Raw genomic sequence first — 18,649 nt, 5'->3', positions numbered from 1 at the left:
CTGGACAAACATAGGCAGAAATAGCTGCAACAACAAGGCACCCTCTCTTCGAGACACTACAGGGAAACCCTTCAAATTAGAGACATCATTTTGAAACTTTTGCTGTAGATTACTGACATAAATATGTGAAAAAAATGTATTGCATGTTTCTTGTTTTTATGCAAAAATAAAACAGACTTTTTCAGACTTTTTCAGAGGGGATTTGGGATATCTTTAGTTGAAAAATCTCAAAAGTTGAAATTTCGCCTTGATTTATGTAATTCAAAACTACATAAATCCATTTAAAAGTCTTATTATCAATTAGATATTAAAAATCAGAAAGAAAAAAAAAGCTTCAAAATATTGTTAAAGTTTGGAGTCTGTAGGAGCTGCTCATGTGGAGATTTTGTCGCACTAATGTGAGAAAAATGTATTTTGAGGAAAATGACCCTTGAAATGACAGTTTCCTATATAAATCTATGGAGAAACATTGAATATGTGAAATAATTATACATGTGATTGTGGAGATTAGGGTTTTTTTGTTTTGTTTCCAGGTGAAAGTTTATATATTAAGAGACCAATGTGTCTCCACTCAAGGACAAATAAAGGAGTTGCTCATTCAGCTGAATCACCCAATATGCAAGTGTAATGGAGGAGCTGTGGGCAGTCGTCCAAATCAACTACTCCGTGCTTCTGTTTTACTGAAACTAATCCTAAAAACAATTAAAACAAGGCCTAATTAAAAAAACATTTTAATTCCTGCTAGTTTTGCTGCTTGTGCATATGAATGACTGAGTGTGGGTTTCACACAGGCTATGACTGTCTGGTTCTGCTCCATAAGGGTTTGATTTCCTCTGGGCCAATTCTGTCCTGACCAATCACAGCACTGGGTCAGGGTTTATTCAGCATCAGAATTGATCAAACCAAAACAGCTAAAATGACGATCGCATCTGATTAATCTTTTACAAGTGTGCTTCTGTTTTAAGAGAAAGGAGTAAAAATATATTCAGCCTTGCTACTGCATATTGAAGTAATCTGCAGTCGTATTGAAGAAAATGAACAGGTACAAACTCACATTTCCCTGATTGGTTTGCGCTGTGCATTGAAGTGATATTAACTGGAAGCAGTAAAACCGGACTGTAATACCCTGTGATACAGTTATGGAGGCGTCCAGCCAGGCGAGGGGAAGATGCAGCCAAAGAAAGCCTCCTTAGCATTTGTACAACATTCACCTCTGCATCTATATATATTTGTCCTTATACATTTCCACAGACGCGACAGTCGAGCTGCTAACTGTGTCACTGTTCCGACACATTCATTTTGAAGGTTATGTTGTGAAACCACCACACAATGTGCCCACATGCCGCGCACACTTGAATACGTCTCTCCACTCGGTGTTACCGGAGTGTATCGTAGGACGGGAGCGGCGGATGAGATTAGGGAACATGCAGAGGATCTGACAGTACCAGTCGTCCCGTCGGTGCATGATGGTGCGGCTGTCTGAGCAACCAGTCAGAAATGGTTAAGTGTGAGCACAGCAGACCCCCCCAAACCCCCCCCCCCCCCTCAAAGTTACATGAGCTGCTATTGAAAAAACACAGTGGCAGCCTCAGTCGTGTGCGCTGGTATGGAGAAGGTTGTCCTCGCTGACGGATTAAAGCCACACAACAGTGACATTTGGTGTGAAGCCAGATTAAGTTCGCCTCCTTGATGCCCCTCCAACCGCGGCCTCAGAAATCTCCCCGAATAGTCGTGTGGTCCTGCTAATTGGCGCGTGGTACGGGCCGAGCTTTAATAAATCTTAAAACGTAATGAGTCCGTCCAAAGCGGCTGCTGTGATATTCTGACTGAGGAGGTCTAAAAACACACTCTCTCTCTATTCCCCTTTTCTTCATCCTGTCGGCTGGATGAGACCGGGCCTGGAGCTGCGGCCCGAGTGAACTCGCCAAGAAATCAAAGAGAATACCAGAGATCGGTTTAATAATTTATTTGCATATGATTATCGTAAAAATACTGAAACAGAAATGCTTATTTTAGTTTTTTAGTTTTTTTTTCTTTTCTTTTTTTTTTTGTACAATCTAATACACCTTTAATTGCACAGGAACAGTCTGCTTTGCTGACAGACACACATTTCTCTCTCGGTTTTGTTTGATGAAGTGTAACCGTCCTATACAATCAACAGGCAGTCGAACAGGTCATGAGGCCACAGTCAGCTCAGTTAGTTGAATATGCCGAGAGGATCGGTGCTATTAGATTTATATACAGGCGGTATTGTGGGTAAAGAACTGCACTGGACAGCTGTCGTGCCAAAGAAAACACATGTTTGGAGAAATAAACTGGCGCGTGATTTTGTTGTAATACAATTATGTTTTGTAGGTCAGGTCATTATTAAGCTTTCATCTTGTGACCTTTTTTTAATTCCCGCAAATCTGCCACACATTTGCCAACTTTGAATATATACAACATGGCACTAGCACGGGCTCTATTAATCCCAAAGTCCTTTTTTTTTTCTTTTTTTTTTCATTCTGACCAAGCAGAAAATTCACTGTCCATCCGGTTAATGGTGTAAAAACAAGCGTATAAAAAAAAGTCCAGTAAAAAACAAAGAAAAAGCACAAACACTGTTTTTTTTTTTGCAAACATAGGTAATAACTTAGCATTCAAAACAATGTGTATATATATGAGAGAAATAAGATTTAAAAAGTTGACACTGAAAGCAACTGTTGAAGTAATAATATATTCGCTTGTTTTTCATGAAGACGTGTCCACTTTGGCATGCACACGATGTGTCCTGCACAGTGTCAGTAGCATCTCTCCAACAAAGAGACAGTGTGAAGACTTGGATGCTTTGTACATTTATTACATCTATCTCCCGGCACAGGTGGAAGACAGTATTTCAGAGGAAGCGGGTCGAAGTTACAGAAATCAGTGAAGAAAAAAACATTGGTTGGGTAAAAAAATTGATTGGAGTAAGAGTCTATAGTTACAGTCTTTATATTGAGCAAACAAATGCTTTGTCTTGGCACTGTTGTAGTAAATACTGACGTGTACTGTGTGCAAGTTCATCCGTGGTCAGTCGAAAAGGAAGACCAACTCCCAACCAGCAGAAAAACTCATGCAGACATGCAAACACAACCTGAGAGGGGCAAAAGGAAGTTTGGCTTTTATGTTGGTCGTCACAAATCCACAAGTGTCAAGTAAAGAACACACACATTTCAATGGACAGTTCCTTTTATCACAGAAAGACTCCTCCACATCAGTCCTGCCTTTGTGTAGCGAAAGTCTCCTTCTCATTTTCTTCTTATATTTTACATCCAACTGCTCGGGAGTCTCTAGGTAGTTTTCGCTTCTCTGGGGAATCCTCCTGTGTCATTTGCTGTGAAGTTCACACTCGGATCGGGAGAGTTTGGCTCATCTGTTGCCGAACTATTTCCTGGCTGCTGTCCGGACTCTTCCTGTTGTGTCCTGGCAGCGTCCCTCCGAGCCGCAGCAGGTCCCTGTCAACACAAGACACACAAGAAAAGGTAAGTACAGAGCTCCTTTTCAACAAAACACACACTTTTAGGGTCTGGTTTACCAAGCCATTCGCTGCAATTTTTATAACAGGTAGCACCTGATTTATCATTAGAAACGGTTTATATTATTAGTTCATCCAATCCATAGACCGTATTGGATGAACTAATAGTACATGTGTGTACTGTGGCCTTTTAGCAATTATGACCGACAGAAATCTCAACTGCACCTGCCTTTGCACCACTTTATCACTTTTGCACATACGCGAAGGCTTTGTAAATCGGGCCCTTGGTGCGTTGAGTGTCAGGATCATTACATTTAGTGTTAGGTCCACAGTCCTGAACTAATGTGAACGCTCCTCCAGAAATGCTGAGTCATATCTGTTCATCGCAGCTTTTATTAAAGCTTGACCATGCTTCATCTTGAGAACACTCAGTGTCCTTTGTTCGAAGGCAGCGTCCTTGTTTTTAAGGCCCTTGTTGTTGAAGATACTTTACAGATAGTGTGCATCTCATATCCTCCCTCTCCCCTGTTATCTGTCCTAACATCCGTGAGCAGCCAATCGTAGGTGTGGAGCGGGTTTCTCGCCTCTGAAGCTCCAGCAAACACTGAGACGCTCCCTAAATCATGCTCTGACAAGGAGATGGTCCTCCCTCTCAGCTCTGTCTATCTGTGGCTGATGCATACAGATGAGACCATAAATTAATCATTGGTATGTCATGTGCACACAGCGACATGCAGCAGAACATGCACTCACTCACACACACGCCTGTGCGAGTGCGCAGAGCCCGGTGTGCCCTCCCTCCATGCATTAAAAAGCTCATTAGCAACCTAATTAAACACATTCCTCTCTTTTAGCTGCTCCTCAGTCTCCCTTATTACTCTCACTCCATCACCTCCTGCTTTTCCACATCAGCACCACTGACTGCTGTCTGTCCTATCACCTACATCCAGCGTTCAGCCACATGCGGGGAATTAAACCGAGGTCAGCCATCACATTTCCACACAATTAGCTCAGTGTTAGCTCCAGTGAGCCCACAGCCTGGCACTGCCCTTGGGTCCCAGTTAAAGGAGAACCGTGAGCACCACTCACAGTGATTTCTGTGTCTAAATAAAGACCTAGTGCATTTACTCTGGCAGCCCCCATACACCAGTCAGCAACATAGCATGAAATAAGCAAGTTAGCATATGCTGTTTCCTGTTGAGGTGTTCTGTAGTGAGTACCTGTAACATAACTTAGCCGTAGAGAGGGGGGGGAGGGAGAGGTACCTATGATTGAGACTATTCTACATTTCCTAAGCAGCGTGAATGACTGAGAGTGTCTGTCTGGCAGCCAAACCTCTCAGCTCGATGAGTGATGCTTCCACATCGACACCGAACAAACCAAACTCAAACATACGGCTGTGTGCCTCTTTTTAGGCGGCATAATTTTTTCACCATGACATGTTATTCCAAGTGCCCAGAGGCTCAGCCCCACTCATCTCCATCCCTCATACTCCACAGACATCACAGCGACACTGGCCAATTTCACACCAGGTCAACGACAGCGAATTGCATCAGCCTTTTTCTGTCTGCACCAGTGTTACCAGCGAAAGCATAAAAGCATTTGAGTTTTTATGGAAACACATTGTGCTATCAACATGGAGGCTACATGCAACAATATTTCGGATCGTTTGTGCTGTTATTAAAACAAAGCTATTTCAGACTCACCCTGAGTAGGTGCTGGTCACCACTTTGAGACTGCCAGCGTTGCGGAGCAGTTTGTCTAGTGTGTTGACGATTCTTGAGAACTTCGGCCTTAGGTTTCTCTCCTTCATCCAGCACTCCAACATAAGCTGGTGCAGCACCATGGGGCAGTCCATGGGCGGGGGCAGTCTGTAGTCCTGCTCAACAGCCGTCATCACCTGGAGAATGTATGTTTATTATCAGCGTTGTTGAGCATTTTAAAGGCAAACACACACAAAGAAAAAGATCATTTTCGTAGCAAAAACGTTGATAATTTGACAGAAAATGTCACTTTGTCTCGTATTATGTCCTCCTTTATTCAGCTGCTTATCTCCGCTGTCAAGTACTCCAAAAATCTTTTGTGCATATTTATAGAAATATGCAAACATTGTTTCGAAGTGTTTCAAAGCTGTCAATCTGGAAATGAGCGTTGTAAAAGACAATGGGAGTAGTGGACAAAAGCATGTGCCATTGATTTAGTTAAGCTAGGCGGCTGCATTTCTTTCCACAAGCGCTGTGGGTTTAACTCCCCACAACAATGGTAACGCACCGCTTCTGAGAATAAAGCTCCTCGCCGCTCTCTTTCTCCTGCTGCTTGTCCTTTGATTTTTCTGTGGTACTTGTTTTCCGTGCACACCTCTGTTTATATCTGGTATTTGTTGACTCTGTTGCTTATTGAGCGATGCCTGTGCCACAAAAGCTATTGGGAACAGCACACGGCCTCCACTCTGAAGCTTTCATTACTTCATGTGGGTTTTGTTATGAAAGTTATACATACGTTACTGGCATTTTTCATTCCTGCCTGCTTTTCTCTTTATTGCTATGAGCGGAAGAACTGTCTTTTGAAACCAACAATAAAAGCCAGATATTCCACAGAGAAGTGCTTCAGCCCTGTTCAGTGAGGGGAGATTTCCTCCACTACCGCACTGGCTGAATGCTGTAGTTACAGCGGCTGTGCACTGTAGATAGCCTACAGGTAACAGCGGCCATAAAACAGCCGCAGAGAGTGTGTGAGAAAACGGCTGAGGGGCTTAACGGTATGGATTTGTGGAGGACACTCTAAAACTAGAACACAGGATCACAGCTGCACCAACATCTGTAGTGAGAAGATAAACGCTGCAACGGGCTGACGGACTTCAGGGCGGACAGTGAGTCTCAACAAGCTACAGCCTCAAAGGGCCCAAACCTGGAAACAACTAAATCTCACAATGAAATCAAAATTGCAGCTGGGTGATATGGCGATAAACCAAATCATGCAAACCCCTGTGCTGCAAACTAGACAGTCGCGAGATCGGAACTTTGAAAAATCTATGTTAGAAAGCATTTTTAAAAACTAAATGTTCCTTTGCTCTAGCATTCTGTTGCGAGCTGCAGTTTGAAACTTGGCTGTGATTGGCTAAAACGAGGAGTGCGTTGTCCAATCAGCAGAAAGCATCTCATAAGTCCGGCCTCCGTTGAGTCCATCAATTAAAACCAGGGCCTTACCAGATACAATATGCAAAAATAAATAAATAAAATAAAAATACTATAAAGAAAAACATCTAAGCTCCTCATGAAACTCAAATTCAAATGCCTTTTTGAACACAAACAAATCGATTTATTGCAGGAACAAGTCTAGACCTTTGCATATGTGATAAAAGGTACAATGCAATATGCAGAGTTCTATGTTTTCCTCGACTAAGGCTAAAATAACGTCTTTACTGTCAGGAGAACTTACATCTTGGTTGCTCATGTCCCAATATGGCCGCTCCCCGTAGGACACCACCTCCCACATAACGATGCCATAGCTCCAAACGTCACTGGCGGAGGTAAATTTTCTGAACGCAATAGCCTCTGGTGCCGTCCACCGAATAGGAATCTTTCCTCCCTGCAGAAATATAGACAAGAGAGAGAGAGGTTTGAGCAAAAAAAAAAAAAAAAGGAAAAAAACACAGAAGGATGTCTCATGTGCAAATATTGGCACACATGAGCAGTCACACATATGTAGAACGAGTGAAGAGGAACACATTAACAAGTTCAATTACACACAGAGTTTACAAACAGGAAACATCGGCAGTGACTTAGTGTGTATTCATTCACATTGCTGACATATCACTCAGCTCCGAACGTCACAAATTAACTTCATGAGCTGATACAATAGCGTTTTGTGACAGTAAAATGCCTGAGGGGCTGGATCCGGGCTACAGCAGGCCACTTTCAAAACATCTTTATTCATTTATGAAACCAAATGAGTATCCACCTGGTTAGTATCAGAGACGCTAAGGGCGGTGTTTAACTCTTGAGCTGAAATAGACCAGACAAGGCCACAACACAGAGTCACACACTGTCACAGCAAGGTATGTGTTGGATGTGTTATGGCAAACAGTAGAAAAATAGAAAGCTTTTTCCACAGTCTAGGAGCTATAGGCCAGAGCTGAGAGGGTGAGATCACGCCCCTCCCCCAACAACGTTACATGTGATCCGTGAGGCAGACTGCACTGAAGAAACTGTTAACAAAGCTGTACTGATCACGTTTGAAACAAAATCAAAGAAACATTTATAATTCATTATAAAGCAACGACTAGTTTCTTTTAACCATCTGTCAAAAGCTATATTCACGATTGACTGGCTATAAAGAAATGTTATACAGTGTGAACATGCACTAACCAGGGAGCTCGTGTAGGTTGGATCTGCCGACGTGTCGTCCAGGAAGCGGGACAGGCCGAAGTCGGACACTTTACACACCAGGTTACTGTTGACCAGGATGTTGCGCGCGGCAAGGTCTCTGTGAACGTAGTTCATGTCTGACAGGTACTTCATCCCCGCGGCGATGCCACGCAGCATGCCCACCAGCTGCGTCATGGTGAAGCGGCCGTCGTTCAGCTGTGCCAACAGAACAGTTAGAGCGAGTTAGGGACATGAAAGCAGCAGACAGGGTTTGAAGAATAGAGGACTGGGAACATTAGTGTTTGCACAGATAAGAGACGAGACAGGCCATCAGTCAGTGAGCCCACATAAACATGACATCTGTCACAATGCTTCATGACCACTGCAGACACTTTCTGGCAACTGACCTTTTCACGGATGCTTTCCAATTAGCTGATTAATTAGACACTTCACAGTGGCAATAAAACCATTACGACTCTATATCCCGCACTGACACAAACACCCATCTACAGGCAGCTCCAGCAGGTCGTTTCTTATTCTGAGCGACAAACTCGCTGCAGATTGGCACTGCCACACGGTTGTTAACACAAATTCTTGCAGGCAAAAAGCTTTGTTTGCATTTTTGCGTCGTGAACATTAAAGCGAACTTGGCCCATCAAATGAATTAGAGTGGCGTGTAGCTCAGAGCTTATTTCCCCATCTGAAACTCCTGGATCTGCAGTATTTGGCCTTTTATGTCAACATTCGGGAAGCATGAAACAAATGTGAGATTAGGGTGTTCAGGATTTAATTTGCAATTCTCCACAACAGACAGCCGTGCTTTTGTCAGCGCCGTGGACAGACTGGCAAATCGGCACTGACTTATGAGCGCTTATGAAACATGATCTCCGGGAATGAAGCAAATCAATCGTCTGTCGATACACAATTAACGAGTAAAATGAGAAAATGTCACCACACATATTTTACCCATGACCTGAATATTTTACCGCCAAATTAAAACCCAATCGAACCTTGACTGCACAATTAAAGCTATGTGCCGTGACAAACCCGTAAACAGTCTTTTGCTTTGTTCTCGCACACAGTCTGATGGTGACTGCCGGCCAAACGAGCCGGGATGGATGGGTGTATAAACAGACATGATTCATAGCAGCTCCTTCAAAGGCGCGCTGCGTGTAGAAGAAGGACTGTGTGTTTTGTGCGCGACTCTTCCCATGCGGCAGAGTCGTTAGCGGTGCATGTCTCTGGGCTGCTGCTGCTGCTGCTGGATCTTTCATGTGCCTGACACACATGGACAGTCTGTACGTGGAGCCAGTTAAGTCTATACACTCCCCTCATTAAACCAGAGCTGTCCTGTCTTTTCATACTCTTAGAGGAGGGTAGCAACCAAGAAGCAATGGTCATTTTAGGCCGATACAATCAAAATTGGGATATTTTGGACAATTGTGTTAAGATAACTGTAAAAATAAGAAGGACCAAACATGAGAGTGATAATCCTCAGTAGATTTGATGCCTTGTTGAAATGGACAAAGGTAAAAAAGCAGCATAAGCTAAGGTTTGTTGAAGCACAACATTAGCCTCACTCAGTTTATATAGCATTTATATTGGATGTTCTATATCGCGTAAACTAGGCCTATATGAGTAAATACACAACACATTTACTGTATCTTAGAAAATAAAAGAAAGAATAAAGGTCTAAACATATTGGCAAAGAAGCGTTTCTATCTATGTTTGGTGCTTTAATTGCTTTTTTATATAAGTCGTTGCAGTTTGTATAGACACAGTGTAATAGTCTAGAGAAAAGAAAATGATAAACTAAATTAAATGAAGGCATACTAAAGCTTAGACTTCAATATCCATCTGCAGCAGCATGAGCATTGATTGAAGCATAGTGGTATGAAGCAGGTCAATAACAAACTTTCAGACGACTGGTAAAAACAGCGTGATTTCATCAGGAGAATGAACAGCTTTTTAAAAGCGCCAGCACATCATCGATTCAGCACGCGCATTAAGTAACCGTAACCACTCTAATAGCTCCAGTAAGTAGACTTCTTCACAGCGCAGTCAGCCAGGAAAACGTATTTTATTGAATGTAAATGACATAAAATGGCCCCATGCAGATGGGAACGTGCAGTGTGACACCTCATTTCTCATGAGCCTGGTGTGAAGGTGCAGGGTCTGGGCCTTAACCTGATCAGTCATCTAGGATTTATCCATAGGTTTGGAGTGTGTCACCTCCACCAGGAGTTTGTACATTTCTAAAGCTGTCAGCTTCAGTCAGTCACGTCACGCTGAGACACGATGCCTGTCTCCAGGCGTCGTATTGCACATTTAATCTCTATCACTCAGCAAGCGACCGCCTCAGGCATTTTACTCAGAGTAAAACATGCCGATAACCCAGAGGTGTCACAAGTCACTGTCTTTGAGCCTGGGCCTTTGATACCGACACAGACGTAATCGTCTCTGGCAGCTGTTTGTGTTTTGCCAAACTTACCCGAAGGAAAGAATCCAGGGCGCCGTTCTCCATGAATTCTGTGATAATCAGAACGGGACAGCTCCGGGTCAGAACACCCTCAAGCCGAATCACGTTGGGGTGGTCAAACTGGCCCATGATAGAGGCCTCAGCCAAGAAGTCCCTCCTCTGGCGCTCAGTGTAACCAGCTTTCAGAGTCTTTATAGCCACCACCATCTCCCTGCGGCCTGCCTGCTTCAGTCGACCTCGGCACACCTCTCCAAACTCACCTGCAACAGGACAAAGAGGAGGGCAGGATGGGGGTGGGGGTGGGGGTGAACGGGATAGGGATAGGGATTTGTGTGAGTGAGGGAAAAGTGTTGGGGACACAACTGATTGGATACTGGATAGTGGGAACTGACTTTAGTTAAAGTCAAGGGATTGGGTTTTTCTGTGGATGGTGGAGGTGGACTATTGAAAGGTTTCATGTCAGGGGTTAAAAATGTTCGGGAGGGAAGGGGTGAGCAGTATTGATCGAGAGTGCAGCCTGGGAGCAGTGGATGGAGAGAGGGGGCGAGCCAGGAACTTTGGCGTTTTGCATTTGGTGCCTTCAAAGGACAGTAAAGGCACAACAAGAAGAGAAAAAGGGGGTAGGATAGTTGAGCAGGCAGGAGAAGACGGTCAATGTAGGTGAAGTTAGGACATAACATGCTGCTTGAAAATAATAAAAAACAGACAGGGAGGAGAAGCTATCAAGATTTCCCTTCCATCCCTGGCACCAGCGGCTCACATGCACTCGGTGAATGCTAACTCTCAGAGGCCACTGTAGTACTCAGTGGACCTTAGGGCTTTATGCAGCACTTAGGTTCAGATAAATCTTTAATCAACCCAGGGACCAAAACGACAGCGTTCTCTACCTGCTCCGATGACTTCCTCGATTTTCACACAGGAGATGTCTATTTCTTTGGCAAACTCGTGCACAGCATCGTTTGGGTCTTCATAAGTGAATGGGTCGATGTAAACTTTGACGCCCGGAGAAACTGAAAGAATAGAGACAAGGTTATAACTTAGCTACTGCATAACACATTCTGAGATTGTTTGCAGACCAACAAAAGAAGTGAGTTGGTCGACATAGCTGCCAGCTCTCAATAAGAGAACATTGATTTTGAAGAACCGATGCACTAAACTCCTGAAATGTAATTGAGCCATAATCCTTTTTTTTTTTTTAAGTACAATGATTGTACTTTAAATCAGTAACATGCAGAAACTATGCAGTACGACCTGCACTATTTTTACATTTAAAAGTTGCAATTTGGAAACGTCTTAATCGGAGTAAATGCGCATATTCCTGTAATTGTCTGTCATTCAGGGCATTAAATTCTAGATGATATACAAATATGCAAATGTCACATTTAAGCAGTGTCATGACATCAGCTGATCTTTCTGACATTCCTCTGAGCAAACCTGCTTCCTGCCTCCATCAGATGATCGGATAATTGATTGAATCAGACAGCTAACTGTACTGGCATGACTAAAATACCACGGTGAGACGGTCCTGAGTGGAACACAGGCTTACTGTATTGCTGCAGTTTCTCAGTGTACTCCAGCTCTGAGCCGCTGCGCTGCTTCCTGTAAACAAGACATGCATAAACAAGGTCACACTCGGATCATCAGGCCTCAGCCATTCCAGGTAATGCAACAACAAAAAAATACAACTTGACCATCACAGGACACAAGCGCCATGAGAGAAGCCAAGCTTTCCTTTTGAAGCTACCATTAAGTACAGGCCCTCTCAAAGCATGTTAAACTTTTATGAGGCTCTTTGTTCAGTCTCTAATTAACAAAATGAAACATGCAGTTCTGGGCGGTCAATAATAAAATATCAAAAGCACTTACTTAAGGCAGACTATGGCGATAACCACTAACGCCACGATGACCACCAGCCCCGCAGAGGCAGAGCCGACGATGAGCGGCAGCTGGTCCTGGACAGACCTCTGTGGATCACCTGCACAGACGCACACAGTCAACACCAGCACTGACGGGGCAAGTGCAGGTCTGGGGCGCGTCGCTAATGGTTACTAATTAAGGAAGCAGTAAAAAATGATTAAGCCAAACCCTCATTAGCAGAGTCAGTGGAGAAAGGCGGGGGGGGGGGGGGGGGGCTCACTTGAGGCATTCGTCTCCACAACAAATTATGATGTCGTTTTAGTCATAGTCACAAATGAACAAAGATGCAGGATTTACATTTTAAATTTCGATCTTGTTACTTGTTCAATTTTCTTGTTTTCATTTAATTTTTAAAAATATTTCTAAGTCGATTTGGGCAGCAAAAGTATTACTTAAAGGAACAGGCCACTGTTATTCCATACTGAGATATGTTCTTACCTGAGCTTAGACGAGTTGATACGTACCTGTCTGGTCTTTGTGCGTGCGCTCAGTCACGCACAAAGACCAAAGATGTTGTTAGCATTTAGCCTCTCCTCCTGTCCTCTATGGGGCCAAACAGGGGTGAAATTAGAAGCGACTGAGTATAGTCACTCAAAATTAAACATGTCGATTTTCTAAGCGGATAAAAAGGGTACTATATTGTTGTTGGAATTGTTAGAAAATCGACATGTTTAATTTTGTGTGACTATGCTTGGATCGTGTAACTACTCACATAACCGTATTTAAATAGGGAAAATGTTCACCCCCGTTTGGCCCCATAGAAGACAGGAAGAGAGGCTAAATGCTAGCAACATCTTTGGTCATTTTGCGTGACTGAGAGCACTCGTAAAGACCAGACAGGTACGCATCAACTCGTCTAAGCAAGAACATATGTCAGTATATGAAAACGGTGGCATGTTCCTTTAACACATTGACACTGCTTACTCTCAAGGCTGGTGCTGAAGTCCATGGGGTTGCTGTAGCGCCCGTAGCCGGCGACTGTCCGTGCCCTCACTTGGACCACGTAGGGCGTGGCGGCCCGCAGACCCTCCACTTTGCCCGAGCTGTGTTGGGACGTCACTGTGTGAGACATGGCCTGTCCCTGGAGACCAAAAACAACAACAGTGAGGACGTGCCGATGACCGAATAAGATCTTTTATTTGAATGTCTTTCATGTGTGAAAAGGGACAAAGCTTTTCATCCCGGTGGTTCTCAAATTTAGTCTCTCTAAGTACCAGCAGAAATAACAAGGCTGATAACAGGAGGTTGTTTCAAAACTTGGGCTGTTTTAGCTCTAAACGATGAATAGTTCTTTTGTCCATTAAAGATACAAATGTGCCACTCTTTTGGACTTTTAAATCAAGGTATCTCAATATTCGGCTCCCATGAAAGAGTCACAAATCCCATCACAATGCATTCAGTGGCTGGACAGGGGCGAGTCTGATGGCTTAATTTGCCAAATAATTACTGTTCACATGCGACAAAACATGAGCTAAATTGACCAATTAGCTCATCTAAAAGTGGGGGAGCTGACATTTTAGAGAACCTTTTTTGCTGTCGCCATCTGCATAAGTTAACACGGATCCAAACACGACTTGCTGCCCTTTCTTATTAAAAGTACTTCTCATTTTCGTTTGGCTTTTCCCTTCTGTAGTTGCTAGAGCAAATTATCTTTTGGTTTTAGATCCAGTCACAAAATCACACCACTGGTATTTGAGAGGATTGGTGGTGGCACAATTTATTCATTGCGAATCCAGGAAAGAGTTATCTGTATTTTTATACTTGATAACGTGTATTTACACATAAAGTACTTCACAAATGCATACTAATAATAATGTTCGTGAATGTGCTCCACATCCTCCGGCACATAGTTTTTTTCCATTTACAGCTAGACTAGAAATCACTCCTCATTTCTTACTATGAGCTCAGTGCAATTGCAATAGCCTCAAGCACATTTTAAATCCAGCCCAGCAACAAACTCCTAAGTGAATTAAAATTGATGTGCTGCTTATTTTTCTAAAACAACACTAGATATTACTGCCAGTGTTTTAGCAGAGGCAACTAATTGGCTTTAGCAGAGATCTAACATTTGCAAACAAATATTGACTTTTCATCAAGAGTTTGATTTAACTGGGACATTATTCTAATTACATTGTTTGAACTTCCCAGACGACGTCTAAATTAAGATACAGTTAAGATCAGAAGAAAAGAGAAAAGCCAACGACAATAAAAGATCTGTCTCAATAATATTTCTCTACAGCGTTTCTCGCTGAGGGGTGCATATTGAAATGTATGTGGTGTGGAGGGCCACAGACCAGTGGTCAATGTGGTCAAAAAAGTGAAACATCCAACTGGGTATATTAAAGGGACTATACTGAGTTAAAAAAATGTTAAAAGTATGTATTTTCCTCCCCCTACATGTTCCAGCAATGTCCTAAGGTGTCAAATGATCCCAGACCAATTCACCACAACTGTCTCTAAAATCCTGCAGTGTCACTCAAAAAGCTGTTAATTCGGGTCAGAAGTTCCATCATGCACAAGCTTGATATAGAAGGTGCAGTTACACATATGACCTGAGGTGGCAGTAGTGAGTATATAATGGCCAACTTGCATCTAGCCCTTTAAAGCATTTTATCTCAATGCTCTGTCTCACACCAAACTGTGAGTCAATCAGGTTATAGTCATGTAGATTAATAGGAATAATTAATGCAGTGAAAAAAGTAGCGCCTCTGTAGTAAAACTGGACAGAAAACCAGAAAAGAATTAGTATTTTGTGCTGGCCCCAGGCTTAAATAGGGTATCCCGCCAAAAGAGTTTTCTCCCAATCGATATGGAAGTCCTTGTGCGTTAGGTCCATGTATAATAATTAGAGTTACATTATCGCCATTCCCCATTAATGGTAATGGGCCCATGTTCCTAAAAAGGGTAAAAAGGCCACGTTCTCGTGAGGCGGGCCAACCAGCATCGAGCCTCCACAGTTCTCCAGGGCCTGTCAATCAAAACCCACAGCTAAAAGTTTGAAATTCCAGAGAACAAAAACCGGCGTGGTAAAAATATGATACTCCTCTCAGGGTTGTCACACAAGGAAACACAATTCTTAGAAAAAAGAAAACTCTTTGAAACCAGCCTTTTAACGTCCCCCAATCAACCCAATTGGTTTCCATGTTATATGGAATGTTCATGTTATAGGGAAGCTTCTGGAGTCGCCCCGTGCCACTAGGGGGTGATATCGCAGCGCCCTAACATGAGGACACTATTACCTGACTCAGTGCGTACTTAAAGTAACTCTGAACACACAGGTTATAAAATCTCACACTTTGCTCATTTGCATTTTTGCATTATACATTTAAATGTTGCTCTTTTCAAAGGCGTGTGCTTGATGATTAAGTCAGAGCTTACCCTCTCGTGGTATTTAATCTCGTAATCGAGGATGACCCCGTTGGGTTTCTCTGGGGGAAGCCATGACAGACTGAGGGTGTCTGCAGTGGAGCGCATCAGGTGGACAGTGGGCACGGCTGAAGGAGCTGTGGGCGAACACAGGACAATGTGGTTTAAATAGCAGCCGCCAGTGTTGCACCTCTCCTCACAGGATCAAACTCCCCTTTGAAGTCACAGTAAGATAATGATTATTCAGACTTCTCCCGACGAAACGCGGCATGTGTCACCTTCACTGTTCTGCTCCGTATTGATTTGTGAATGTGACTCTCATGCCTGTTATTGTCATGGCTTTGTAAACGACGCTAAGGCGGATTAAGTGCAGGTTAAGTGAGGGAAGCGCCGCAGATGTGGAGAGGAGGTTTGAGGAGTTTGGCTGATGATGACGCTGCAAATATTAAGTCGACGTGTTGAAAGGTGACATTGTCAGAGATGTAATGCAAAACGGCCGCTTGTCAGTGCGCTAAACGCTGACTCTGGAAGAGGAAAGTATAATTTACATTTTGTGTCTAAGTGGGAGAGGAGCAGGTGAGAGGTTTATTCACTGAAATACTGCGAAACAACAGTTCATTAAAGCCACACTGACATTGACTGAACGCTGTATATCCACTAACCAGAGTGTCTCATGCCCATGTTAAGTGTTATTGATCGGCGGGCCCTATGAGTTAGCTCAATTTGCGGACACACATAATGCTATTGGCAGATGAGTCACTAACCGGCCTGGTTGGTGGTGATGTTGACCGTGGAGTAGCGCGGCGACGTGGGGTTCTTCCCGGAGACCCCGTTGACCGCCTGCACCTCGAAGCTGTATCTGGTGTGGGCCTGAAGGTTTCGGACCACCACCTTCCTCTGCCTCAGCCCCAGGCGGCGAGGGGCGATGTCAACGTTGTCGTCACAGCGGGTGCACGGGCTCCGGTCGCGAAGGCACTTCTTACACACCACGTTATACACCAGGTCGGTTCGCCCGCCCGTGTCGTCAGGCTCCTCCCACTCCAGGGACAGAGAGGTCTCGTTCACACTCGAGATGACGTTTCGAGGGGCAGAGGGGATGGCTGCAGAGAGGCAACAACGCGGTTACATTTCTGATGACTTTACCGCTAACTGTACTGGAGAGAGCAGCAACACGAAGCAGTATTTTCAATGAAACACAATCAAAATTCATTATCATAAAGACATTTGCTAGATTACCCTGAATATCAATGAAGTGCACAGTGATAATGTTAAACACATTCTCTGAGGCATTCTTCTGCGTGCCAATAAATGTAGCTCATTTGCATAACGGACACCCACCTACTGTATTTGTGGAGGAGGCAAGGAATAAGCAACATTGTGCATTTTCTGTTAACTGATAACTCAGACTTAAATTTAATTAACATCAAGGTTAATATCGCCAATTGTTACAGAATTTTACATTTGTCTTGCGTATGAAAACATGCAATGTCCTTACGCCAATTTGATTCTCGTCACTTCTTACTGAAAAACATCTTTCCTTTTGCCTTGTGCAACCAGAAAGAAGAAAGTCTCGTTTTATTTCACCGCCTTTTCCAATTGTCCATGAGCTATTACAGCAGGAGCAGTGACCATAAAACAGCCGTTGTAGCTAAACAAATGATCACCTCCCAGTGCAACGTAAAGTCAACACAGTGGCACAGCTGCAGCAATGGCCAAAGCTGCCATTAATAACATTGGTGATCTAAATGCACCCCGATGCATGTTGGGACATCATTCACAGCAAAGGCGTCTCCGGAGAACCTCTATGCTTCATTTCAATGGTGTATTTTGACACGTTTTAGCTTTAATCAAAGATATTGAAGCCGTACAAATTAAACCAGCGTCTCATGTTGCTACAATCTTGTGATGAACTGCCCCATGCGACGAATTTCGTGGAGTTTGTTCCTTACTACAACAGAATGCTCTTCATGTACAAAATTACAAATGTAGCGGAGCAAAGGACACAGAAACATCCCAACAGGGAACACGGTGCAATGAATAAATAAACAGTTGCAGAAACAGGGTAAATACGACTTGTCATGTGCAGGCAGAGCGCAGCTGCTCTGAGAATACAATGCAGTGTCCACACTCTTGTCCAATGCAATAATCATGATGACAGTAATGGAAGATATGCATTCAGCAGGTCGTATCCTGGAGCCCAGTGTCTAGTGCAGTGGTTTGAAAACTGTACTACTGCAGAAAGCGAATAATACAAAACCAGGACAAAAACAGGGCCGAACTTTAAACCAAAACCGCTGAGCCACCGGGCCGCCCAAACCAGGGACTTTATCTCCCCGCATAAATTTGATTTGGTAGTGAGTGCACTTTTCCTGATACAATCCTCATCTTTGTCCAGGGATGGCACAAAGAATGCACTGCCTGGCTTGTTTTTTGTTTTGTTTTATATATTTTCCCCCCATTGGCTTGTTAGACAAGACAGTCCAAAGACATTCAGCAAATTTCCAGAGCTGGGACTCGAACTGCTACCACCACTCGAAACTCGAAGCTGCTGGCCTGAATATATGGCGTCACCAAACCCCTTGTCAACGTGCAGTGGCTCATTGAGATGCATTGGAAGCTGATCTCCTTTTCCTGTCACCCCATTCACAAACACTGGTCCTCCCACTCCAGGTCCAGAGGTCTGACCCTCAATGTGTATTACAGTATGTATCCAATTTTAGATATTATCTTTCTGTATTGTTTGTATCGAGGGTTTGAAAGCAGCCTAGCGTAATTTAAAGGGATTTTTCAGATTTTTTACATAGGGCCTTATTTCCTAGTTAGTTTTCCTAGTTGATTTCTGGAGATAAATATGTTTTTTTTTTTTTTATTCATTCGGTTCTTATATTTGAAGAGTTTAGTGGCGCTAGGCTCGTGCTAGGCTAGCGCATGTCTATGGTAACTAGTAGCCTGCATTAAAATCTTCTTCAAAATCATCAGGTCGTCCTCCAAATGTTGCCATATCTGATTTGTAGAAAGCTCCTT

The 18,649-nt window shown here is 43.4% G+C and overlaps 1 protein-coding gene across 1 annotated transcript in view; it reads right to left on the bottom strand.

The window, feature by feature from the left end:
* Positions 1–1,942: 1,942 nt before the first annotated feature.
* The window catches only part of ephb3a (eph receptor B3a), a 36,488-nt gene continuing 19,781 nt past the window's right edge, over positions 1,943–18,649 (bottom strand). The window contains exons 5-15 of the mRNA XM_079569367.1: positions 16,390–16,725; positions 15,638–15,762; positions 13,184–13,340; positions 12,209–12,317; positions 11,889–11,941; positions 11,230–11,352; positions 10,355–10,602; positions 7,864–8,079; positions 6,935–7,084; positions 5,203–5,396; positions 1,943–3,476 (exon numbers count right to left, since the gene is read on the bottom strand). Coding sequence (XP_079425493.1) covers positions 3,365–3,476; positions 5,203–5,396; positions 6,935–7,084; positions 7,864–8,079; positions 10,355–10,602; positions 11,230–11,352; positions 11,889–11,941; positions 12,209–12,317; positions 13,184–13,340; positions 15,638–15,762; positions 16,390–16,725 — 1,823 coding nt within the window. The 3' untranslated portion in view covers positions 1,943–3,364. The remainder of the gene's footprint in view (positions 3,477–5,202; positions 5,397–6,934; positions 7,085–7,863; positions 8,080–10,354; positions 10,603–11,229; positions 11,353–11,888; positions 11,942–12,208; positions 12,318–13,183; positions 13,341–15,637; positions 15,763–16,389; positions 16,726–18,649) is intronic.

This window comes from Gobius niger, assembly GCF_951799975.1.
Source record: "Gobius niger genome assembly, chromosome: 13".
In the NCBI taxonomy this organism is placed as follows: domain Eukaryota; kingdom Metazoa; phylum Chordata; class Actinopteri; order Gobiiformes; family Gobiidae; genus Gobius; species Gobius niger.
Note: the sequence above shows the minus strand (reverse complement) of the source record. Positions and strands in the feature narration are given on the sequence as shown.